Below are 25590 nucleotides of genomic sequence, written 5' to 3'. Positions count from 1 at the left end.
GCTGCCAGCCTGTTTGCCCCCAACTTCCCTCCTCTGCTGGCCTGGTCACCCCTAACTGCCCTCTCCTGCAGGGTAGATCACCTCCAACTGCCCTCCCTTGCAGGCTTGGTCCCTCTCAACTGCCCTCCCTTGCAGGCCAGGTGCCTCCCAACTGCCCTCTCCTGCTGGCCATCTTGTGGTGGCCATCTTGTGTCCACATGGGGGCAGGATCTTTGACCACATGGGGGCAGCTATATTGTGTGTTGCGATGATGATCAATCTGCATATTACTTTTTTATTAGATGGGATAGAGGCCTGGTACAGGGGTGGGGGCCAGCTGGTTTGCCCTGAAGGGCGTCCCGGATCAGGTGGGGTTTCCCTTAGGGTGTGGGGCGGCCCGAGTGAGGGGCCTGTGGTGGTTTGCAGGCCGGCCACGCCCCCTAGCGACCCAAGCAGAGGCCCTGGTATCTGGAATTTATTTTCCTTCTACAATTGAAACTTTGTAGCCTGGAGCAGAGCCAAGCCTGGGGCTCCCTCCGAGGCCGGCCCGCAGCCATTTGTGTTGGGGTTATAATTGAAACTTTGTTGCCTTAAGCGGGTGGGCCCGGCCAGGGTGTGCGGAAGCTTTGCTTCCCCTGTTGCCTGCGGCAACCCTGGCCTGCTCTCTCAAGCTCCATTCTGCCACCATTTGTTTGAATTTGTTTACCTTCTATAATTGAAACTTTGTAGCTTGAGTGGAGGCTTAGGCCTGGCTAGGGCAGGCGGAAAGCTTGGCTTCCTCTGTTACCTAGGAAACCTTGCTCTCTGTGGCTGTAGCCATCTTGGTTTGGGTTAATTTGCATACTCGCTCTGATTGGATGGTGGGCGTGGCTTGTGGTGTGTGTCGGAGGTATGGTCAATTTGCATATTTGTCTATTATTAGAGAAGATGGCCACTCAGTGTATACACACACAAGTTTTTTGATTGATCACTTCCCACCCATCCACCCTCCCCTAAACACTAAAGTAGTTTTTTGTGTTAAAATCTTGAAAAAGTCAATGTCTGCTTTTCAGCGCAGACATTTATTCATTCATTGCAATTTTTTCTATTTCTACTCTGTAGGACACCCCATGTTGGATACAAACATGATAAACCATAGTCAGAATCTTCAAAGAGCCATTTCTATAGCAAGGATGACAAGATGGAGAGTAAAAAAGAACATAAATATGTGCAGAGATGATCACATCGGGATGTGATCAGTGTGTTTTAGAATTTAGAGCATTTCCAACAGTCAGGAAATGTTGCACATTTCCAAGTGCAACAAGGGGGAGGACCCTGTGTTTATCTTGAGAAATACCTATTATTTCTACCCAAGGAAAGAGATGGGACCTTTCACAGAATGATCTGGGCCACAGTTCGGAGAATAGGAAGTGCTGAGTACATGCAGAGCAGGAGTGGTGTTGGTAAAAGGGGGGGAAAGAATACGAGGGTTACACCAGTGCATCGCAAAGACAAAAACAAGAGGTGTCACGAAGGCCGGACAGTAGAAATATTCTTGACGATGAAATAAAAGAGTTTCTGTATACTGAGTACTGTGAGCCTGGAACAAAGTGGATGCTACACAAATATTAATTGGATGAATGTCTTATCTCCTTTGATTCCCCAAACAATTAAATGAAGTAGGAATAATCATTGTCATTTTAATGAGAAAGCTGATGAGTAGAAAGCAGTTCGCATCTTGGGCAAATCCTTACAGTGAAGTGTTTGGGATGGACTCATAGAGATTCAAAGTTAGAGGCACCATATTATGGTTGCTTTGCTTATTAGCAGGAAGGGAATTCCGATGCCATAAAGATTTCAGATTCCAAGCTGGGCTTGTCACTCAAGTGCTAGCTGGGACACAAGGCAGAGCAACCGATCAGGAGAAATGATGTACCAAAGTCATCGGCAGTCCACCTGATAATCATAGCTACACTGTGTGGTAGGAGCGGTGAGTTGGAGAGGGAGTTAGAACCTTCCTAATTCTTGCAGGAATTTTCACACTGTCGTCATTAAGTGAATTAATTTGTATGGAAATGAAAGTTTGAGTCGTTATTCTGAAAAGAGTCCTCCTTACCTGGTCTGTTCAGTCTCTGTTTAACGAATCTGTTGGAATCCATCTGATATAAGTCTATTAACTTATTCTGACTCATGACTTTCAAAAGACAGTAAAGAATAAGTTAAGATGAATGCAACCCACATTGAAAAACAACCACCACTGGATACTGCTACTTAAGCAGTTAAATACACATAAACATATAAATTTATGCCATTTACAAAATAGAAAAATGACATAGTCTCATAAATAAATGTATAAGTGTTTTAATATACATATCCAGGGAAACCCCAGCCCCCTGTCCCTGGATGTAGCTCATTTAAACTCAGTTAGCAGTAACTCAGCACAACATGTACATATTCCTGCTCACACATTTCAATAGAGTATTTGCTAAATACAGGTATGCATGCTCTGTGTTAAATAGACGGCTCAGCGAATTCTGTGACTGGAAAAATCTTAGTTCTAAACACTCAGCGCTCAGATGAAATACTGAAATACAAACCAACATACTCTACCCTGAACTCCCCACCCTCACCACATTTAAAAAAGCAAAATACTTCAGCAACCATTTATTTTATTTCTAAATAAACATATTCTGTGTATTCAAATTTTCAGGTATCAGTTGGTTGCAGATAACTAATGCCATCAAAAGCAAAATCATAGATGGGAGTGGGGTGGGGTGGGGACTAAAGTAGGGTGTCTTCTAGTGGGTGAACAACATTTTGGTCACAAGATTCAAATAAAAGTTCAGTAAGGCAAACATGGGCCTTTACATGAAGGATATTTGCTTTTTAACTTCATGCCTGTCATTTTGTTTTCAGAGGTCACAGAATTATTTAAAATGTCAATAATTTCAACGTACATTAAAGAGTTGTTCAGAAGTTCCTGCATGCTGCTTATAAGATAGTTTTTACTATGCATCAGTCACCAAATCACAATTACAGTAGATGTTTCTAGAAATGTCAACGGCTTTCTGGTTTAGATTCACTCCATAACACCAACAGGAGCTTGTAATTGACATTTTACTATTCCACTTCAAGCTAAAGACAGACGGGAGTGTATATGTACCGGATGAAAAGCAAGCGTCTTACCAATTTTTTTTCCAAATCAAGTCATGGTCAGGTTTCAATACATTTTTGAAAAGGTGTGTCTATTCTTTATTGGTAGAGTGGTGTTTTGTTTTGCTAGCTCGAATTGCAACCTGACTCAAGGACTTGCTTCATAGAATATGGCAGCAGGCAACTGGAAATTAGAGTTTCAATATAGCAATCGTCTCTTTGGGAGGTATATAGGAATTAGTGGTAAAATAATAATGAAGGATCAGGTTAGACAGTATGTCAATCTGATATCTGTTTCGAGAATTCCAAATGTGAACATTACAGTTAAGGTTGTATTTTAATTTACTATACTCCTTGAAATCATGAGCCATCATCAACGATGAGTCTGATGCTTGTTGAAATGAAGGTTAAGATGATGCCTATAAAATGTCATTTCATATTTATTTCCAAAACTAATCATTGCAAAAGATAGAGAAATATATTTGATCTGGTGAAGTCACTAAAAATTAAGTCTGTTCTTAAATAGGACACCATGGCAGTATACTTGGATAAGGGAGACTCTATAAATAAGATCATTAAAATGCCTTTTGTTATTAGTAATCTTCTTTTGCATTTGCAAAGTGTACTTGAAGAGGCTTAAAGTGCTTTTAAAAATATCTTTGTACGGCTTCACAGTAACTCTTGAACAATGAAACAGACCTCCTCTCTAAAAATCGTCATTGCAAAGGGAATTTTCTCTGTGGGAATAAATGACCTAACATTGAATAAATAGCCTCCTGCAATCTATGGCTACCGTTGTCTGCCTCAAAGTGTACCGTCAGATCAATGGTCCCATTGAACTTTGCACTGGTCTGAAATCATCTGATGTATTTGATCAATTTTGGGTGTAACATTTTAAAAAGGAGTAGTCGATCCTGTTTAATGTATCACCAGTTCCAGTACCCCCAGCGCCTCTTATATGTTCATGATATACAATGGCTGTTCAATAAATATTCAAATAATATCAGGTGGTGCCTATAGAAATGCCATCCAGGTTCTACAGATAAAGGAGGAAGTTTTTACTGTTGCGTAGCAAACTCCCACAAGCTTAGCAGTAGATCTGGGATCTAGGCTGGGCTCCCCTGGGTTCTCCGCTCAGGCCTCTGTAGGCTGAAACCAAGGCACTGGCCAGGGTTGTGTCGGCCTGGGAGTGACCATGCCCTCATATGCTCAGGTGACATCCACATTCAAGGCCAGGTGGTTGTCCAAGACCTGTGCACGGGGGAGTGAGAACCTTGAGGGACCATCTTAGACTTCTTCCAGCCGCAATGAATAAGTGTACGTGCTCACGTGTGCGTGTGTGTGTGTGTGTGTGTGTGTGTGTGTGTGTGCGCGCGCGCGCGCACAGGCAAAGTCCAGGAAAAGCCTTCATTTAAAGTGGACATATAGAATACTATGCTTAACATGTATTATAGACTCAAGACATGCAGTTATTCATTTGATTGTTAGAGTTATCCTATATTATAAAGATCGAATATGCAAATGGTCATTATGCTGTGAATTGTGAAGCATAACAACCAACTGTGTAACGACCGGATCACAGATCAGCAGGAGGGTGGGGCAGTGAGCTACAAGTGGGTGGCAGAGAGCTACAGGAGGGGGCAGGGCAGCAAGCTATGAGGGGGGTAGAGGGGGTAGGGGGGCAGGGGGGTAAGGAGAACGGGGGGGGAAGGGGTAGGGGTAGGGAGAGCTATAGGATGGCGGGCAGCGGCGGAGAGCTACTGGAGGGTGGCAGCGAGCTACTGGCGCACGGATTTGTGCGCAGGGCTACTAGTTATAAAATAAAGGAGTACAAAAAAACCCAAAAGGGCAGGGATACATACTGGTGCTTCCCTGGCTCTGTTGCTGTTTATGTTAGTGTCACCCCAGATGTGGGCAAAGCCGAACTGGGAATGAATTTCTAATTCCAAGTGACTTCTGTTCAGTCCTGCTTGGTGATACGCCATCCAGCTTCTCAGTATATTGACCAAGAAAACCCGGGGGTGGAGGGGATCAAATCTTAAAATGCCCATGAACACTTCAACAGAAGCAAACCCCACTGGGTAAGATCTCCATTCTACAGTATTTAAGATAGAAGATAGTGAAGGAAAAATGTTTGGCGCTCGTTTTATTTAGTGGCATAACCTGACTGGAGTCCATGGGAAAGAAGCTAACAAAAAATGCAGCACATTCTCTCTCTCTCTCTCTCTCTCTCTCTCTCTCTCTCTCTCTCTCTCTTTCTCTCTCTCGGCCTGATTTTGGTTCTTCCAGAGGAATGGAGGCCATCTCTCCAGGTGCCAAGGGCTGACAGTGAGGATGCCACAGTATTGTGCCTGTTCCCTGTCTCTTAGCAGCATGTCCCCCTCCCTCCTCCCCAAGACACTTGTTTTCATCTAGGGCAGAGACTACAAAGCCTGATGAATAGCTGGGAATCCGGACTCTATGCCAGGGTTGCTGGAGCCAGTAGAGGTGGCCCTGGAAGGATGGAGGGAGCAGGCAGGCGCTCCTACAGGAAGTGACCTGGAGGAGGTAGTGTGAGCCATGCAGTGTACTTTCTTTTAGCTGTCCCAGCAATTCAGACCAGCAGAGAAACAAAGTCATGCCTCCGAATCAATATTTTGTAGGATCCTTTATAAAATGTCAAGAAATTCTGGAGCCAATTGAGTTCCAGAAAATCAGACTTCTTTATCAAGAAATATCAAGGATTGTGAGTTATTCTTATTTGAAGGGAATAGGGTAGGAATCACTCCAGTGACCCAGAGAGAGACTGTTATTCTATGACACTCTTCTTATTTAAAATAATTTAAGATAAACAGATCAGCCCAGCTGGCATGGCTCAGGGGTTGAGCATTGACCTATGAACTAGGAGGTCAAGGTTTGATTCCCGGTCATGGCACATGCCTGGGTTGGGGCTTGATCCTCAGTAGGGGCATGCAGGAGGCGGCCAATCAACGATCCTCTCTCATCATTGATGTTTCTCTCTTGCTCCTTTCTCCTTCCTCTCTGAAAGCAAGAAAAATATATTAAAAAGACAAACAGATCAATGGGTGTCTGCCACACTATTGTGAATAAGAATGCAATTTCAATCCTGTTCAGATAAATAAATGTGGGACATAGCCAATAGAGCAGAGAGTGTTGGTTGCCATGATTAAAAAAACACCTGCGCTACAAAGAGATAATCAGCATAAATATCAAGCTGACATGAATTACAGGACCTGATTGGTGGAGCTGCATAGGGAATTGGGCTAGTGGAGGACAAAGGTAGCATTGCTAAACATTCTCTGAAGGCAGTGGACTTGTGAAGGAGGCCTTACCAAGGACTGCGAATTCTAGAATTTGTTCTTCTCCAAGACTGTCTCTCACTTGGAGAGGATAGTAGTTGACATCATCAGAAAAAGTTTGTTGTAATTGTCGAACCATTTCCTATAATTGCTTTCTTAGCCCTGAGGTTGGATTTTAAAGCTGGAATGATGAATTTTCAGACTGTATTATTTTCATATTCCGTGTGCGTACCTCATGCAAATTGACTTTCTTATAGCCTCTCACTGACCTTTCCCTCATTGAGCGAAATTAAATTGTACAGTGAGCCTGTTTAGGAGGTGTCTCTGTGGGGGAAATGGCTCTTCTACACGGTTCAGGTTTAAGAGAAGCCTTTAGCGTTGCAAGTCGCCAACCCCATTACATAATGAAATGAAAACCTAGGTAATCGGTAAAAAAATCATTTTGTTTGTGAACAGAAAATATACAACCTGCCGTTTTATTTAAATTAAATGAAAATACTTTGTTTGCTCAGAATGAAAAGGAAATAGCAAGGTTGAAAATGTTAGCATACCACAGGAAAAAAAAAGTGCCTGCAACAATTCACTCTTAATATTTTCAGGATTCAAGGGTCCTTTTTATACCATATGCTGGCATATTTGACATTTTCCCCTGGCTGCTTAAAATTGGGGAGACACATATTGAGAGAAAGATATTCTGCTTCTGTAAATAATCTGAATAGCCTCAATGTATGCTTCCAATAACATATTCATAGCCTAAGAAACAAACAAACAAAAACAGTCTTGGATACCTAGACACAAAAAAAGATAATTTTTTTTGGCATCTAGTCCCAAATAATAAACTACTTTCTATTTTATCTGAGAGTGTTGTAGGGTAGTTTTATACCTGGTGGTTTCTGAGGAAAATCAAACTGCAGGCTGTGTATTTTCTGTTCACGGAATCTCAGCTGCCTCCTAAAATTCGCTGTAACCTTCTGAGCACGGTGGCACCGATGCCTCGCATACTAAAGAAGAAAAACTTTGGTCTTCCCCTGTGCCATTTATTTTAAATTCACACAGCATCTTATTTTCAAAACTCTGAAATCATATTACATGGATTTGACTTCCTTTATCCAAAGATCCTGATTCAATTTTCATATGAAAGTGTTTCTGAATGTAATGGTATGCATGGGATCAAAAATAGAAGTATGGGTGTTTATTTTTGCACCCAGAAACAGTTTTGTGTGTAAGCCAGGTTTAAAGGGAACGCACCTACAAAGTGAGAGTTTATAGAATAATCTCCATAAACTACTACTTAGTTTAGGAAGCCTAGAGTCTGAGAGAGAAAATAACCCCATCTGCAAAATAACTCGAGACTCGATTGATATTTTAGAAATTTTAATTTTAAAAGATGTAGAAAAAAGAATAGCATATGAAGTAGTAAAATTGTCAAGCTTGTTGGCTTCGGGGCTTGCAAAATAAAAACAAACAGATTCCATAATCATTTAATGAAGTCTATAACTCAGTTACATACAACATATTAATATACGTACACAATTCTTTCTTAATTCTCTGGTTCTCCCCCTGTCCGCCCTACACACCATCATACCCCTATTCCCTATTTCTGTCAAAGCCTACACATTTCTTTCTATGTGATTCATCATTTTGGTATGATTTTCAATGCTATCTTGTGTAGCATAATTAGAAATTTTTAAAAGGGTATATTCATAAAAAAAGTGCAAATTTATCATTGTGGCGTTACCTTTGATATCTGAATCCTTTCCCCCCCTTCTCATTGAAGTCAAGTCTGGTCTGAATCATCACTTACACTTGGAAGAGACCTGACCAAACAACACAGTTTATATCTTGGCCAAAGACTCAGCCTTAAAACGTAGGAGACAAAAATTAACCTCTATAATCAATTTCAGTTTTTACTTTTTATAATATTAATTTTTACCAGTGTTAGTCATTCCTGAATTTATTTTTATAGATATATTAGTCTCTTGGAAGCAATTAGTATTAAAACGAATCAGTAGGGGTTTTTATAAAACAAAAGAATAAATCTACAGCTCCAATTAAGTCCTTTAAAAATTATCCAACTAAATATCTAAAAATTAAGGTAGCTTCTATTTAAAAATGGATTTTAAGAGATCAACTCATTTAATATGTAATGCATGTCTTCAGTATAAAAGCCAGATAGAACTATCTATACTTAGTATCTCAGTCCTTAAAAAAAAAATCTGGAAGCCTGAAACTGTGTACATATATATGTGTACATATATATGTGTACATATATGACTGAAATTTAAACTCATTTAGAAATTATGGCTAACACATTTAGATACTATACCAGTAAGAATAGTTCATTTTTCCCCCACAAAATAAAATGACCTATGAACTAGGTTCAGTTGGTTCTGAACTTTCATTGCTCCAAATATTACATTCAATTAAATTGTAGTATCTTTAGCAACTTATATATAAAGTAAAATTAAAACAATTGATTCTAAAATATAGCTTGTGTTTCTTTCAATAATGATGGATATGCATGTGTATATTCACTACACATATTTATAACACCAGCAAAATTACACTTGAAAGAAAGAATCTAGTTTCATGTTCAGTTCTGATTTAAGGTTTAATTTCGAGTAAAACAAGCAAGATGACTTTTTTGACAGGGTGGTGTATTTGATATACTCACCTGATACTGTATTTTATAAGAGAATCCTGATACTTAGTAGGCACTAATCAATTACTCTGCTGTGATAACTATGTAACGCCACCTTTAGAGATGCATTTTCTGACTCAGGCATTCTCTGGAGGCCCCTATCTACTTCAGAGGTTCTGTGTGAAAAATTGAAAATGAAGATACCTTTTCCTTTTTTAAGACAGACACTGATGTTGCTGGAACATATGCAATAACATTTTCAGTATTCAGGGATTAAAAAATACTTCTTTTCACATGATTTTTTTAGAACACAATATTTAGTTATTTTATTGATTTTATTTTTCTCCAATTACTTTTTATCTGTTATTTGTAATCCTAATTTTAAAGCAAAATCCTCTGCAAAGTATAAATATTGTCTGTTTATAATACCTGCAACATCTGCCTAAGGATTTCCCTTTATGAGGGATAAATAGTATGCTGTGGTAGAGCAATTATACTTAGTAGACTGAAGAATAATTATAATTTTTATTTATCTCTTAAAAATCAAGCTGTTGATATAGATCTATTTATGTGTAGGTGCAACCCCCTGAAAACTTCTTTTAACTAAAATTCTTGGCACAATAGCCACCTGGAGAAGAAGAAAAACAAAAAAATAGAAAAGGAGAAAATATGTCCTAAATTGGCTAACAAAAAGTAAATAACAGACTCAGTTGTAAAGTTCTTGTTGCCTTCATAATCATGTGATTTTTTAAAGTGAATGTATTTATTATATTTCACAATAGATGGGCTTAGGAATTATATCTGTATATAAAAAGCCTAAGCAACTGGCTGACCAGCCAACCAGCCGACCAGCCAACTGGCTGGTAGCTATGATGTGCAATGACCACCAGGGGTCAGACTCTCTGACTGGTAGCTATGATGCACACAGACCACGCAGGAGCTGCCCGAGCTGCAGTGATTTGGCAGCTGCAGTTCTCGAATCTGGAGCCCGATCCTGGGGTGTGTCACCTGAAAACTCCCCTCTTGCAATCCGGGCCCTCGGGGGATGTCGGAGAGCCAGTTTCGGCCTGATCCCCTAGGCCAGGCTGAGGGACCCCACCGGTGCACGAATCTGTGCACTGGGCCTCTAGTAGATAAATAAAATTTTATGGGTTGAATCTTGATCTTTTAATGAATTTACTTAATCATTTCAGGTGTCATACATATTATTTTTTGGTTGATATTCATTTATCAGTGTCTGTTCACATCTACTTTTCTGATTATGTATGGAATGAAGTCAAATGGAAGGTGTGACTGAATATACTGGCAGATACAGTATGTATTGTTAGAATAAAAGTTTTGATTTACATTCTTAAAATCCTCTTACACGACATATTTTATTTAAATGATGCACCCATTTGTTCACATAGGCTATGTCTTAGAGGCAGATGTACAATCTCACCCCCAAAATGAGCAAAATTAATTTTCTTTAGAACCAAATGGCAACATCCGACTTCACGTCCTGGAATTCGTTGTAGGTGAAAGAACGTGACCGCCTTCTCAGATTGTTGGTTCTCTGAGGTCTTCCTTCTATCAAGTCTGAATAGATGTCAGATTTCAGAAACCGCGTGTAGCTGTCTTGTTCCATCAGCTGATACACTCTGCTCTGAGCAGCATCAAAACTGTGCAGGGTGGGCTGCGTGATGCTCTTCCCGATGAGTTCTTTGGTGTGAAAATCAAGGTTAACCTGGATCATAATTTCACAAAAGGGTGGTTAGGGCCAATCGATGGAAGTAAACATCTTTGAGAAACAGTTCAAGACTGTTCAATGTTGGAGTGGGCATGTGCTTGGGTGCTCAGCCTGTCATGGGTCTAGGGGTTCGGTGATTGACTCTTGGGTGGCATCCCATGTGGCTCTTGTCTCCTGATGCTGCTGGTCCTTCCCCCTCGCTTCTAATGTAGAATAATGGGACGTTATAATAGCTAAGTATTCATAGAGGTCATTAGGTCCCACTCATTTTCATTCATTAATAAAACAATGCTCAGTGACAGCCAGCAGGGAGTTTAGAGCCTATTTGGGATTTCAAAGTGGGGCTTTTGTTTTATACCAGCGCTTGTTTTCATCCTATTATGATGCTTTCCTACAAGCACATGTGTGCTGAAAACGAATACATGTATATTTAAAAAATGTAAATCACTGAGTGCTTTTTATCAAAGCGCCGCTGATATATCAGGTTCTGATGGGGTGAGTTTTCAGGGGTTTCTTTCCTTTTCCCTCCTGGGTAACACCTTACACCTACTGCCTTTATTTGGTCTGTGAATAAGGTTGGCCCTGGGACAATCAGAATCATACATTGAATCACAGAACAGAATGAAACATACTGAACCTAGGAGAAAAATCACTTTTTTAGTGTGCACCAATATCCACATTGACAAGGTCACCTCACGGCCCATACAAATTTGTAGTCAAGTAGAATTCTTAGCAGTGTAGACTACTAGCTCTACCCTTTCAGCGAAGGAACACTATTTATTGAGCACATAATAAAAACATAGAAATTCTACTGGATTCATATTTGAGGATAGGTAATATTGGCCATTTTTAGCAGTTGTGTCATACAGTTATCTCACTGAGCTTGCAGTCAAAGACAGTTACAATTGTGTTGCCACTTGGACCATTGCCAAATTACGTTTCCCTCATCTATTATGATTTTTTTTTTTTAGTCTATCATAAGGAGGAGGAATAATCATTTCGGGGCAAATAGAAGTTTGTACAGGTAGATGAGCTAAAGTGGTGCATGATACCAACTTCTTGATTTCTCATGCCTTCATCTTTTGTTTCTATGAGAGTTTGTTTATGCTAAGGCAAGCATGTCAAACTCATGGCCCGCGGGCCACATGTGGCCCACAATGAATATTTTTTCGGCCCAGCCAATATAACCGTATGTAAGGAATGTTTTAATAAAAATTTCATCACTTAATTTTTATAATATCCTGTTGTACATAATTATTAATAACGAACTACAGTGTTGGATAATGACTGATTACTATAATCCTGTTGCATTCATTTCCCTTATGCACCTTACGCGCAGGCGTACTGTTTCTTTCCACTAATACTAGCAGTGAATATTTTAGCAGCCGATGGCCACATCATTAGTCTTGTACTGACTTGTTTGGTGTGAGCAACAGGAAATATTTCGCTTTCGGAGAGCAAGAAGAATAGGTTTACTTGCGTTATGCTTGTTAATTTGTGCAGTTATTCAGTGTCTGGTAAGTTAATGTTCAAGAAAAAATATTAATTTTTATTAAAATGTTCTATTATTTTATATTAACGATTACTTATTTATTTCATCCCTTTGTATTCCGCATGTCTCTATCGAAATAAACTTACGTTTCTATGGAAATGGAAGCTTTTGTTTTTTTGCGGCCCACATACACTTAAACCTTGTTTATTTGGCCCGTGTTAGCCTTTGAGTTTGACATGCTTGTGCTAAAGTGATCAATATGAATAAGTGATTGAATCTCAATGTTGCAAGTAATTGTGTTTAATCTTAGTCTAGAATCAAAATAATCCCGAGGAGTGACTTTGATTATACCTTTTCTCCTGTGACGATGTCTTACAACACGTTCTGTTTGAGCGGAGAAATCTAAAAAGACCCATTCTGCTTCAACAAAACCCTGGCCTTTCTGGTGGAATGTGTGGGGGGAGGCACCAATTTGATGAAGGCAGATTCTCTCCCCAAATTTTCAAACAGTTTACATTTTTCCAGTTATGTTTACCTCTTGTGGGGCATCATTCTGGATAAATTTCTCATATATTGCTTTTGCTTTAAAGATCATTTGTTGAGGGTCTTTGCTTTTCTTGAAGTCTTCGCAGGCCATCCAGAATTCAATGTTTTCCTCGCTGAATTCGGTTTTAAGAAATTGGGTAAAAGTCTCCAGTCCATCTACCAAGAAAGGAAGTGACATATTTTACCTATAAAATATTAATGCGGAGAAAATGCACTCCCTGATATTAAAGTATAGCCAGAAATACGAACAGAACAGCTAGCTCTTCTCAAAGGCAGCACAGCAACCCACATCTTGAACAGTATCCATGAGGGACCTCATAGAAATAAGCTATAATCTTTACAACTGTGAAAAGGAGATATCATTCCTGTTGAAATGAGGCTGGGCTCATCCTTAGACCTGAGTAAGAGTGACCCCCACTCTGGAACTTGCTTAGGGTCTGTTTCAGTCATGCCTCTTCCCGGGTTTGTGTGTGTGTGTGTGTGTGTGTGTGTGTGTGTGTGTGTGTTACTCTATAGAGCCAAGAAGCCATTCCACCAGGACTCCTTCCCCGCTTCTAGACCATACCCTGGTACCCAGGACTCTGGATATCGCTGTTTAAAACTCTTTTTCCAGGGGTTGTCTGCTCAACTCATTTTCACTTACATCCATTTCTTTTAATTAATTATTGATTTTTTTTTTTGTGGAGAGAGAGAGAAACATCAATTTGTTGTTCCACTTATTTATGCATTCATTGGTTGATTCTTTTAAAAAAATATTTTTTACTGATCTTTTACAGAGAGGAAGGGAGAGGGCTAGAGAGTTAGAAACATCAATGAGAGAGAAACATCGATCAGCTGCCTCCTGGAGATGTGCCCAAAACCAAGGTACATGCCCTTGACCGGAATCGAACCTGGGACCCTTCAGTCTGCAGGCCGACACTCTATCCACTGAGCCAAACCGGTTAGGGCCATTGGTTGATTCTTGTTTGTGCCCTGACCAGAGATTGAACCCACAGCCTTGGCATATCCACTTATCGGGACAATACCCTAACCCAGTGGTCGGCAAACTCATTAGTCAACAGAGCCAAATATCAACAGTACAACGATTGGAATTTCTTTTGAGAGCCAAATTTTTTAAACTTAAACTTCTTCTAATGCCACTTCTTCAAAATAGACTCACCCAGGCCGTGGTATTTTGTGGAAGAGCCACACTCAGGAGGCCAAAGAGCCGCATGTGGCTTGCGAGCCGCAGTTTGCCGACTACGGCTCTAACCAACCGAGCTACCCAGCCAGGGCCATATTCATTTCTTAGGTTCACTGCCCTCTAGGACCAGGCGTCCTCAAACTACGGCCCTGCGGGCCACATGCGGGTGTTTTTGCCGTTTTGTTTTTTTTTACTTCAAAATAAGATATGTGCAGTGTGCATAGGAATTTGTTCATAGTTTTTTTTTAAACTATAGTCCGGCCCTCCAATGGTCTGAGGGACAGTGAACTTCCCCCCTGTTTAAAAAGTTTGAGGACCCCTGCTCTAGGACTATTTCTCATGGTCAGTGATTATTTGTAACATAAACAGTTCAATACAGAATGAAGCAAGAAGAATAAATCTCTTTTGTAGAATTGTGGCAGTAACTAAGGGTTTTGCATTGATAACACGTGGAGAGGTTTTGAGTGCTAAGGGTTTATACTCCTTTCTTCATTTAATTTTTACAACGATGCCTGGAATATACCCCATGTTCATTGTCATTGACGAGGAAACTGCGTTTCAGATACGTCCAGTTGCTCCAGGTCTTACTTTTCCAGCCAACAAAGAACGTTAGAGATGGATCCTGCTCTGGAAGGCAGCCTTCCGGTGGTCGGCACAGTGACAGCCCCCCAAAGGGCTGATCCCCAGAACCTGTGAACGTGGCTGCACAGGGGAACGGGCTTTGCTGCTGGGATCAGGGCGAAGGAGCTCGAGAAGGGAGAGCACGTGGGGGATCCAGGTGGATCCGCTCTGATCACAGGGTCTTGAAAAGCAGAAGTCAGAAGAGTGGGTCAGAGAGAGGCAACGTGGGAAAGGTCGTTGCTGACCTTAAAGGTAGAAGACGGTCATGAGCCAGGGCATGCGGTGGGTTCTGGAAGGGGGGAGTGGCCCTCGGTTTAGAGCCAGCAGGAGAATGGAGAGCTTCATCCAAATCCTCAACAAACGGAATTCTGGCCCAAACCCTAATTACTCCGAAAGGGATTCTCCCCTAGACCCTCCAGACAGGACACCGGCCTGTGGACACCTTGATTTCTTTATAGTGAGGTCCAGAGTGCACTTCGGACCCACAGAACGGTAATATAATAAATTTGCCCTGTTTTAAGTCACTCACGTTGTGATAAATTGTAACAGCAGCCACAGAAAACGAATACGATCCTCGAACTGTGCTTTCCACATCCCCGTTTCTTTCTCCTGCAGATAGAACTTGCCCTCTTGTTATGAAGCCTTTTTTTTTTTTCTCAATGTTGTGGGCAATCTTTTGAATGTATGAGAGATCCAGGAACGTCATGTTTGAGAAACCAGTAGTTAGAAGGGATGTGACGACCTGTAGGCATCGCCTCAGTCTCAGATGCGATATGGCTCCAACCCCCACCACGATGAGAGCCACCTGGGGGTTTTCATTGGCACGAGGGGAGAGTCCGGCATTTCTTTTCCCAGCGAATTGGCCCCGAGCACCAGCTGGCGGTGATTAAATGCTGGCGAAGGGACTAGGAAAACAAGCAGCGTCAGGCTCAACAAGACTTGGAGAAGACATGGTGCGTCTGGGCCGCGGCTCAGGACTGGTGTCCGTCGTTAGATGCCTGTGGTGTGGTCATTCCTGGCCCAGCGCGGCCGTCTGACGGAGGCCAAGGTGCTCCGCGCTCCCTGAGCGAATGGACACATTCTCATCTCGGAGCAGAAGCCGGAGTGGACGGCGTGAGTGATCATTAGCTTGTTCTTGTTTGTCCAGCTACGAGCTTGATCTTTGAGATGAATTTCTTAAGCTGAGTTTTGTGCTTTTTCTCAGAAGGTAGCAGGAAACAGGGCTGGACAAATGATTCTTTGAAGATTTTTTTTTTTTACTATTGTTTTATATATTTTTATTTATTTATTTATTTATTTATTTATTTAACTTTTCCCATCACCATTTATCCCCTCTCTGCCCTCTACCACCTTTCCTGCGCCCCCCCCCCCCCCACACCACACTGTTATCCTTTGAAAACTTTGACAGAGAGAAGATTCCCCCGCAAATACTTAGGAATGTATGTACTTCGGGATGAAGTTAATGACCTAGTTCTGTTTTTAGTATTTTTTAAACGGAAATCTCTGCCAAGATGAACAGTATAGGAGTCAGACACGTGGGTTTTACTTGGGTTTATTCTCACAGCAAAGTCACGGGATCGTTGGTTTTTAGGGTGTTCCTATCTGGTTTCCTTCCCCACAATTCCTTTCACCCTCTATATCCCAGCACCTGAACTTGTGAAAAAAAGCTGGGAGTCACTGCTGTTATTTGAGACGAGGTTCCTTTAATGGTGGAAAGCGATATGGCAGCACCCTCTCCTGGCCCGGAGCCTGGGGCCGCAGACTTCAGGGATGGGTGGAATGAGCATCCTGGGCCACTGGCTGGTAACAGCTTGAAAAAGCCTTCCTCTTCTGTTTCTGAGACAGGAAGGTGGTTGTATTGCACCATCTCTGGTTTTATTGCTGTCGTTCCCCCTTCCTCCTCTTTCTATAATGATTCTGGGAGGAAACCAGAGACGAAGGCAAATCAAGCCTTTCAGCCCCTCATTCAAAGCTGAGGTAGAATTCGAAAGGTGGGTGACCTCTAGGCCAGTAAAGCAAACCCACAACCAAATCAACAGTCTGTAGACCAGCGGGTCTGACCCACACTGTAGTTCCTTTCGCCATCATAATTTAGCTCCGTGCTCCATTTATAAATTAAGGTGGATTTTACTTATTTTTATCCTGAAGTGATTAAGGAATTGGGTGTTTGTTATGGGTAAGCTTGATTCAGAAATTTTAATTTTGCAGAACACGGGAATCCCTTATCTCGCAGAAAATCGGTAACTAAAAATGGGGAAGAGCAACTGCAAAAGCCACTAGCTGAACAGCATAAGCTCTTTTCTTCCCCAGAAGAGAAGTACCCGTTTCCTTGTAGCCTTTCCTCTCAACATCAGTAATAAGTATTTTCCACAGTCTAATCAGTTCATGTTTTTAAATCAAGGGGGTGCAGTGACGTACATCTTTTCCGTTTCTTTCTTCATTATCCTCAGAATTAGGCTTAGCTGGACCACAATTCAGGGTGCAAAGCGTCCCAGCAAATAGTCATTAAGTATAAAGGTTAAAAGTATTGGAATTATTCACCGGGAGTAAAATAGCTATGTAGTTGTCGGAAGATGCTCTTCTTGATGGAGACCCTTCATAGGAGACACCCTTCTCTTCCTCACCTTCAGTTGTCAGCTGTGTGAGAGGATTAGAGAATCTGTGTGTGATCGAACTGTCTTCCACCTTCTAGGCCTGGGCCTCAAAAACCCTGCGAAACTTCTGAGAAGGTTTCCAGCAATTAAGTTCAAACTCTAACCTGATATCATCTCACAAATACTGTTCTGCCTCCATTTCTCATCTATAAAAGACACCGCCACCTTCCTCTTAATATGGAATAAAATGTGGAGATCTTTTTAATGTGTTTTTTTAAATCTCATTTCTTTTTAAAAAAAATACATGTTTCTTGATTTCAGAGAGGGAGAGAGAGATAGAAACATCAATGATGAGAGAGAATAATTGACTGGCTGTCTCCTGCACGCCCCACATTGGAGACCGAGCCTGTAACCTGGGCATGTGCCCTGATTGGGAATCGAACTGGGACCTCCTGCTTCATAGGTTGAGGCTGAACCACTGAGCCACGCAGGCTGGGCTCATCTCTTATTTCGTCATCCCCTCCCTTTAGGACATAAGCACACATACGTGAGTCACCGAGTCCATCCATTTCCTTCCCAAGACAGCCCTTCCCTTGAGGGTAGCTTTTGTGTTTGTGCAGCCTCAGAGGTGGTCCCTATGACATGCAGGTCGCTGTCTAGCAAACGCTTCACAGGTCGGTGCCCGCCCTGATTCCCCGTGTGGGGGTCACTGCTCTGCCCCGGAAGTGAACTGCTTGCTTTGGCAGTTCCACCAAAACTCCTATTTCTCGACCCTTTTCCATGCCCTTTTCTCTGCTCAACGTTTCCTTTTCTTCTGCCTGTTGAAATCTTACACGAATCTGTATAGTCTCTCTTAAAGGTTTCCTAAAGCCTTCATGATACATCGCATATTTTGTAAAATAATTTTTAATGTATTTAGCCAGTTGTTTTCAAAATTACATATATTCAGAAGTAGTATTTTACTTTCAAAGATGTCTTACACAGAAGTATATACACATATGTGCCCAAACCAAACCTATAATTCACATGTGTGAGTAATGTAATTGGAATGGATTGATTTGTTAACTTCATATTGATAGCATTGACTTTCATAAAGTCAGTCAGTGAGAAGAATGGTGACTAGATTTGAAATTGATAATTATGAATGATGGATATAGTTTGATGTTGGTCTTTCATGCTTTTTGTTTTTATTAAACAACATTTATAAATTATTAATTATGTAAGTAGTTATGATTCATTTGCAATTTCAGACAAATTTGTCAGTAAACAGGAATGGCAAAAAAAATGTATTCTAATACCTATACAGGAACAAATGGGAGAACAGCAGTTAAATTATTGAGGGATTTCAGTAATTTACTAAATGTGTTTGAGCTTATTTAAAAAGAATTATTTTAGAATAAATTTAGATTTACAGAAGAGTTATGAAGATAGTACAGTTCCCACATATCCCACGTTCAGTTCCCTTCTATTATGAAATGTTGATATATTATTATTTAAAGTCCATTCTTGGTTTAGATTTCCTTGGATTTTTACCGACTGTGTTTTCTTAAATTTTAAAAGAATTAAATTGTATCTTAAGAATGGAATTTGAATAAGGTAGTGGAAATACCAAAAAACTCCCTGGATTGTTTGCTTTCTGTGGAATACAGCAAAAACATTCTCCAATTTAGTCTCATCTGGCCATTAACCGTTACCTTAAGCCACTTTTTTTCAAATGTTGTTTCTCAATAAGGAATTACGTCTTATTAGTTCCCTAAACTCATTGCGTTGATCACTTCCCCAGGCCTGTGCTGGCTCTCTGTCTGTATGTTCTCTTCTTCTCCTTGTCCAGATGGTGAATTTTGATGAATCCCCTACATCTAGAGTAAGAACCATCTTTTTCTGTGGCCACATTTCTGAAGATGCTAATACCAGTCTCTAGTGGTTTCAGTAGCTGCCGTTTTTGTCAAACTGAGTACTCAAATTTCTATTCTGTTTTGTTCATTTCATGTCCCATTTGACTAAATTGAATAAAATTTCCATTTCCTTTTTATACATGTGACATACAGAATTTGATAAGCTTTCACATGTAACCAAAGGGAAAGTCTATAAAATTTGATAGATAGATCAAGGTCTTGTGTATATATATATATATATATGTGTGTGTGTGTGTGTGTGTGTGTGTGTGTGTGTGTGTGTGTATAGACACACCTAAGTATAAGATCTTTCCTTTTTTGGGGGGGGAAGAGGGTGGCTAGAGTGAAGTCAGTAGAAATGAGCTGAATTTAACCATTGCCACCAACAGACTTCTGTAGCTGATTATTTTAAGCTTTATAATTTAACATTACAATAAGCTTTCCAATTAAAATAATTGGATTTTTGAGGGCTGATTAAAAGAATAGCAGTCGCACAATTTGGGGTGAATTCAGTATAATTTAATTAGCACTTTGATCATGAGCGAGATAATAGCGTCCAAGTGGGTCACAGCGGGTTTTTGTTATTTGTGTCCCCCTCTTGCCTCCCATGCTGCCCCTTCACAGCTCTGAGCTCCTCCCACCAGTAAGCGGGAGCAGATGTAGTTTTTCTCTCTTTGGCTGTGACTACTGGTAAGGCATCGTGATTAGGCTGCCAGGCGAGCGTTTTCTATAGGACTGATTACCCTCGCTAACCCTTTCTTCCCTCGGAACGGACTGTGAGAGTGGGATGACATTATTAGGTACCGATTTATTAAGTTAAAGGAATAAATCCGGTGTATGCTCCCCCCTCCCCCAAAAGGAAGTGTAACCCTGTCCATGTTTGTCCAGTGAGGAGTGAACTAAAAACCAGGAAAAGGTACTTAAAAGTTATTGTTGATTTTTCATAATAGCAGTGACATTTACATTTGTGTGGCAGCGAGCAGGTCTGGGTATCATATTTGCTATCTTATTTAATCCTGACAGAAATCTGTTTTCATTGGAGCTAAAGACATGGTTATTTCAATTGACCTTGGAGGAAGCTGAAGGTCAGAGTAATTAGGACGCTTAATTGAGATGATTCAGTCTTTATGTTGCAGAAGAGAACCCGAACTCAAAGCTCAAAGGGACCCTGGAGAACTTCTCCTAGCAACACATCTGGTTTAGTTGAGCACTTACTATTTACCAGGTGACGTGCTGGCTAAAAAGACATCTTCCTTATAAAAAACAGTCAAGTTGCAAACCAAGTGAATTCCCTCTCCCCCACTCTTCCCTTCCTCTGACTGGCTAAGAAGCTTAAGGGCTTGTGTGTGCGCCAAAATATTGGAAATAATGGGATTTCTTTGAAAGCAAATTTGGGGGGCAGGGATTATGGGGGAACATTTTACACAGGTTGTTGTAATTTGTCTTGAGAACTGATCAATTTAGTGGCAGCGGAATTCGTGAGGATGGGCGAGGTTCCACATCTATTTGGCAAGAATCTTAACTGTAGTTCAGAAATGATGGGATACAGGGAATGAAGTCTAGTCATTGAGGAGAGCTGTTTTCCTTACCCTTCTCCAAAGGGAGCGCTAAGAGCGGTAAGTACCAGGGCAGCAACGAGGGGGAAAGAGGAACAAGTTATATTCTGTTAGCATGAATGGTCTTTCATGCTTTTTGGTTTTATTAAGCAACATTTAGAAATTATTAATTATATAAGTAGTTAATTTATAGATTTTTCTTTCTACTGCCCTCCATCTTTCCATCTTCATTGATTACACCCTTGTCTACATTTAAGTCTTGATTTCGCTACATATATATATATATATATATATATATATATATATATTTATTTATTTTTTGAGTCAATATTGCAGAATCTGTTTTCCCTGGAAGAAGGAACATTTTCAGGAAGAGTCTGCAGAAACAGGATTCTTAGGTCACTAAATTCAGGGGCATGAATTGGTCACCAAAGCCTTATAGGAGGATAGACAATTGAGGAGGAGAAGACACTCAGAAAATAAAAACAAACAAGTGAAAGGTGGGGTTTCTCCAAAGGGGAATGCCCGCTGGATTCTGCCCTCCCCGCTGCCCCAGCGATGGGAACCCCTTCTTCCAGGAGGCACCCTGGAATGTGAGCCCCGCTAGCAGGGTTGTGAACAGCCTGTTAGCCTCGCCTGGGAAATGGCTGCGTAGCGTTTTGCTTTCAAAGAAGGAGGCAAGGAACAGGAAAAGTCGGAGATGCTGAGGAGAGCTGCGGGCCTGAGGAAGTGCGTGGCTGTTTGGTAATGACAAAGCAGGCGCTGCCTGGTTCAGTGTGAATAATGCGGTTGCCCCGCCCCATAGCCACTCACGTCAGCCTGTCAGCTTTGCCTCCTGAAATACACCCTGGGCTGGATGAAGACCAGTGCTGCCTTTGTAAATAGACCCAAAGCCTGACCTCTGACCCCTGCTTTCTCATAGGGTAGGACACACGGGGCTCCAAGTCAGTCCTAACCTCCCATCGCACCTGCAAAGCTCCACCTGCACAGACCACTTCTAGACAATTCCGCTTTAAAAACACATGATTACTTGAGACCATCATGCAAAGTGAAATAAGTCAGACAGAAAAAGCTAAGGACCATGTGATTTCACTCGTATGTGGGAAATTAAACTGAGACTTATAACACAAACAGCAGCGTGGTGGCTGCCAGAGGGAAGGGGGTGCGGGGGGAAAGGGGGTTCTAATATCCGGTGACAGGAGAAGATTTGACACGGTGCAATGTACAGATCTTGTAACATAGAAACCCACACATGAAACCTATATGTTCAGGTTGATCAATGTCACCCCAATCAATTTAATAAATAAAAAAATAAAATAAAAACACATGATTGATAGGCAGAGTAAAGTAGTTATAAAAGTAAAAAGAAACTAGTTTCATGAGGGTTTCCTGAATGTCCATCAAAAGCATTACTTTAAATTTTAGCTCACTTAACAATAAAAATAGCATGGATAACCTGGGGTTTAATAAAACCAAGGGTTGCATTTAAAATTAAAAAAATAGATTTGAAACTATTAACCACAGCACAAGGAGATAGTTAAACCACAATAAGTAATTCTTAATAAAATAATATTGTTTTCTATTAGTTGACTATTCTATTTATTATAATAACTAATACTATTTAGTTATTAGAGGCCTGGTGCATGAAAGTCATGCATGAGTAGGGTTCCTAGGCCTGGCCAGTGATCAGGGCCTCTGGCTACAGGCCAGGACCTCCCTTTCCCAGCTGCTGGCTGCCAGCGACACCTTCCTTCATTCTGCACTGCCCCCTGGTGGTCAGCACATGTCATAGCGAGTGATCGGTCTCCCAGTTGAACTCCCATGGGGACAATTTGCATATTAGGCTTTTATATATAGAGATTTCTGTCGATCAGAAACTCAGATTGCTACAAATTACCCCTCAGACTCAATTTTTATGATGGCCTCTGTTGTATAGATAGTTCCATGCACACTTAGGATACTTTTTTCGTGAAGGAATAAAGTAGTTGGGAAAAATACCACTAACCTTTATGGGAAAGCAGTTTATCAAATGATTCGCCCCATCGTATTGCTTCTTCCGGGCAGACTCTGTTCAAGACACAACATGTTTTGTAAGGAGCGTGCAGCAAGTCTGCCTGGAGTCTGCGCTACAGATGCTGAGACTGCTCTTCCCACCAGACTTCATGGGTTCTCGTTGGCCTATTACATAACGGAATCTGCATTCACATTGGCAGCTTCGAAAACACTGCTCAACCTGCTTTTCACTTTTGTCTTTGATTATCTTCTAAGGAAAAACTAAGCATGTGTTAGGTTAAAAACCAAGGGGAAAAATTCAGATTTTTCTTAATTCAGCAAATAGACGGACCTAAACTGATAGTATCTTTCATTTTTTTGTAAACTGCAATTTCCTTGAAACTCTTACCACAATATGCAGCTTTTTTTTTTTTTAAACAGATACAGGAAGTTTGACTAATGAATTTTTAAAGGGGTAAGAAATAGAAAATGTTTTATTTTAGCAATGCTAATAATTTAGGGAGTTGAGTATACTTGTCCTGGACCTCTTATTGGTCATATTTCATGTTTGGAAGAATTTATACAAGTATATAAGGTTGTTCCATTTTCTGTTTGAATTAAAGAAATGGCTAAAAATTACAAAATACTCCTTTTTTTGTAACTTACTTGCTGTCATATCTAGAACATTTTTCAAACCACTGAGGAAAGATGTGGCTCGATCTTCTCTATGACTATACACTGTGAAAACTCTTAATGAGTATTCCATCAGTTTACAATGTAAAATATATCATTTAAAATGGACAGCTCTATCATTTTAAAAGAGAGCACTTAAATATTTATTAGATCATGTAATTCAAGCTATTAAAGTGGTTACATTTTATAGAATATTCCTTGTTTTTCTGAAATGAGATCTTTAACCTTCCTATATTCTTGTGCAATTTTCAAACAAGATGGAAATTTCCAACTTCCTCTTTCTTAGACCCCTCATGATAGAATCAGCAAAATTTCTCCCACCCCCCAGGTAACAAAACCTTATTCACCTGGTTACTCTGGTCAAGTGCGCAGACCTCCTGGCCTGCGGCTCCTCATGGAACTCGGATTTCTGCAGGAGAAGGCTTAGCCGGTTCCTTTTCTCCTTCGCTCTGTCATGAAAGGGATTAATTAGTGTCAGGAAAATTTGGGTGATAGACTCTGTCCTTGTGACCCTCAGGTTTATAATGACATGATCACCTGTCTCACCCACCTCCCACACTCACAATGGTTTTCTTAAAGAACTTCACTTAAATACTACGGGAGGAATTAGGGGAGCATATGTGAAATATACTTGTTTTTCCCTCTGACTGCAAAGTATTTAAGATTTTATTTCAGTAAAGATTGTTGCTAGTCTGTGTGGTTAAAATTGGTTACCCTCCAATTTTTTAAAAAAATGAAAACACGTGAGGGGTTAATGGGAAAAAAAGGAGACATATGCAATACTTTCATCATAAAGTTTTAAAAAATTTTTAATAAATGAAATCACTGGATTTAACAGTTTGCTTCTAATAAAAACTTTTTTTTTCAACTGGAGCAATACAATCAATCTATTTTCAATTGGATATTTTCAAAACAAGGGCTAACACACATCCTTCAATCATGTTTTTACAAGTATAAGGCAGGTGTTAGAAGTGCTGATTTTACCTGATTTTGGCTTCTTTGCTTGCTTCTTCTTTTGCTGAACCATGCATTAACTTGAAAAAAGTTTTTTCCTTGGATTCGCACATATTCCGTTGAGAAAAGAAAAGCAACGATGTTTCCATCGTCTCTCTAGAAGGCAGAGAGGTCTAGTCCGTCCCATCCTTCGCTTGTCCACGCCATTCCGTAGTCACACATGGTGGAAGGAAACGTTAGCTCAACTCTGCAGGCAGCGCTCACAATTGACAGAACAAAGAGCTCCGAGCTGGGTTTCTGCCTCCGGAGCGGCAGGAACATGTAGAACTGAGGAACCAAAGTCCAGCTCAGGCCCCCGTTGTTTAGGGAAATGATACTACAAATTTGCAAAGCGGCTCTTGGCCTCTGAGATAAAGACTGGCTTCACCGCAGCACGACTTCCCTTTCTGGTTTGTGCAACCAGCGCGATGCCTGAGCAGACCCGATGCCTCCATCCTTTCCCTCGTGAACTTGGGGAAAAGCCCTCTTACGTGTGGAGTATGTGCTCCGACGTGTTGCGGCCACGTTCCACGCCACGCCTAGACATGATGAGCGTTTGTGTGTTCGCTCATTCTATGTCCTGGTTAAGAAAGAAATGGCAGCTCCCCGTTGGTTCAGCCTTCACCTCGGTAACCTTTTCATGAAACCCAGATGGATAGCTAAGACATTCTGATCTAGTCCATAACTCAGATGTCATGGGAAAGGAAACCAAGGCCATAGGTACTCTGATGTGTTTTCACAAAGCCCCAGGGGGAGGGGGAGGCATGACGTTAGCAGAGCCCTCGATCACCAGTGGCGAATGCTGTAATTCCTCTGCAGTTGTGGGATGGGGATCAGACACTTGGGAGAAGGCAAATAGCAGGGAAGCAGAGGGAAGTTCCGGCCCCCCCATCCCCCCAGGCAGGGCTAGCAGGGAGTTAGACGTGTCTGTGACTTTGGAAGTCGTGGGTTGGGCACAGCGGCACAAACCCCAGGAGGGGAGAGCGCCCCTAGGACTTGGGTCCCAGCTCGGGAAGGGGCAGAGACCGATGTCCCCCAGGGAGCAGCAGGTGCTGGTGGTGGAGCCGCCAGTGGGGTGGACTCAGCCCATTGGCTGCTGACCACCCTGGGTCTCTGCCACTGGCCCTTCGCATCCGCAGTTGGGGTGCTCTGGAGGGGTTCACCCCATGAAGCGAGGGGTGCATGCCTCATGAGTGGGCCCTGACGGGTCAGGATGTGTGGAAAGACATTTCTCTCCAATGGATG

General features: G+C 41.3%; 1 protein-coding gene across 1 annotated transcript; it reads right to left on the bottom strand.

Moving 5' to 3' along the window:
- Positions 1–7767: 7767 nt before the first annotated feature.
- On the bottom strand, positions 7768–24756 carry RGS18 (regulator of G protein signaling 18). The gene is made up of 5 exons (XM_008149903.3): positions 24337–24756; positions 23700–23801; positions 22673–22734; positions 12808–12974; positions 7768–10777 (listed from the first exon to the last, which is right to left on the bottom strand). The coding sequence occupies exons 1-5, from the start codon at positions 24453–24455 to the stop codon at positions 10520–10522; spliced, it is 708 nt and encodes a 235-aa protein (XP_008148125.1). The 5' UTR covers positions 24456–24756; the 3' UTR covers positions 7768–10519.
- Positions 24757–25590: the final 834 nt, after the last annotated feature.

Source organism: Eptesicus fuscus, chromosome 24 (assembly GCF_027574615.1).
Source record: "Eptesicus fuscus isolate TK198812 chromosome 24, DD_ASM_mEF_20220401, whole genome shotgun sequence".
Taxonomy (NCBI): Eukaryota; Metazoa; Chordata; class Mammalia; order Chiroptera; family Vespertilionidae; genus Eptesicus; species Eptesicus fuscus.
The sequence above is the reverse complement of the archived record's forward strand: the minus strand, read 5'-3'. Positions and strand labels throughout refer to the sequence as shown.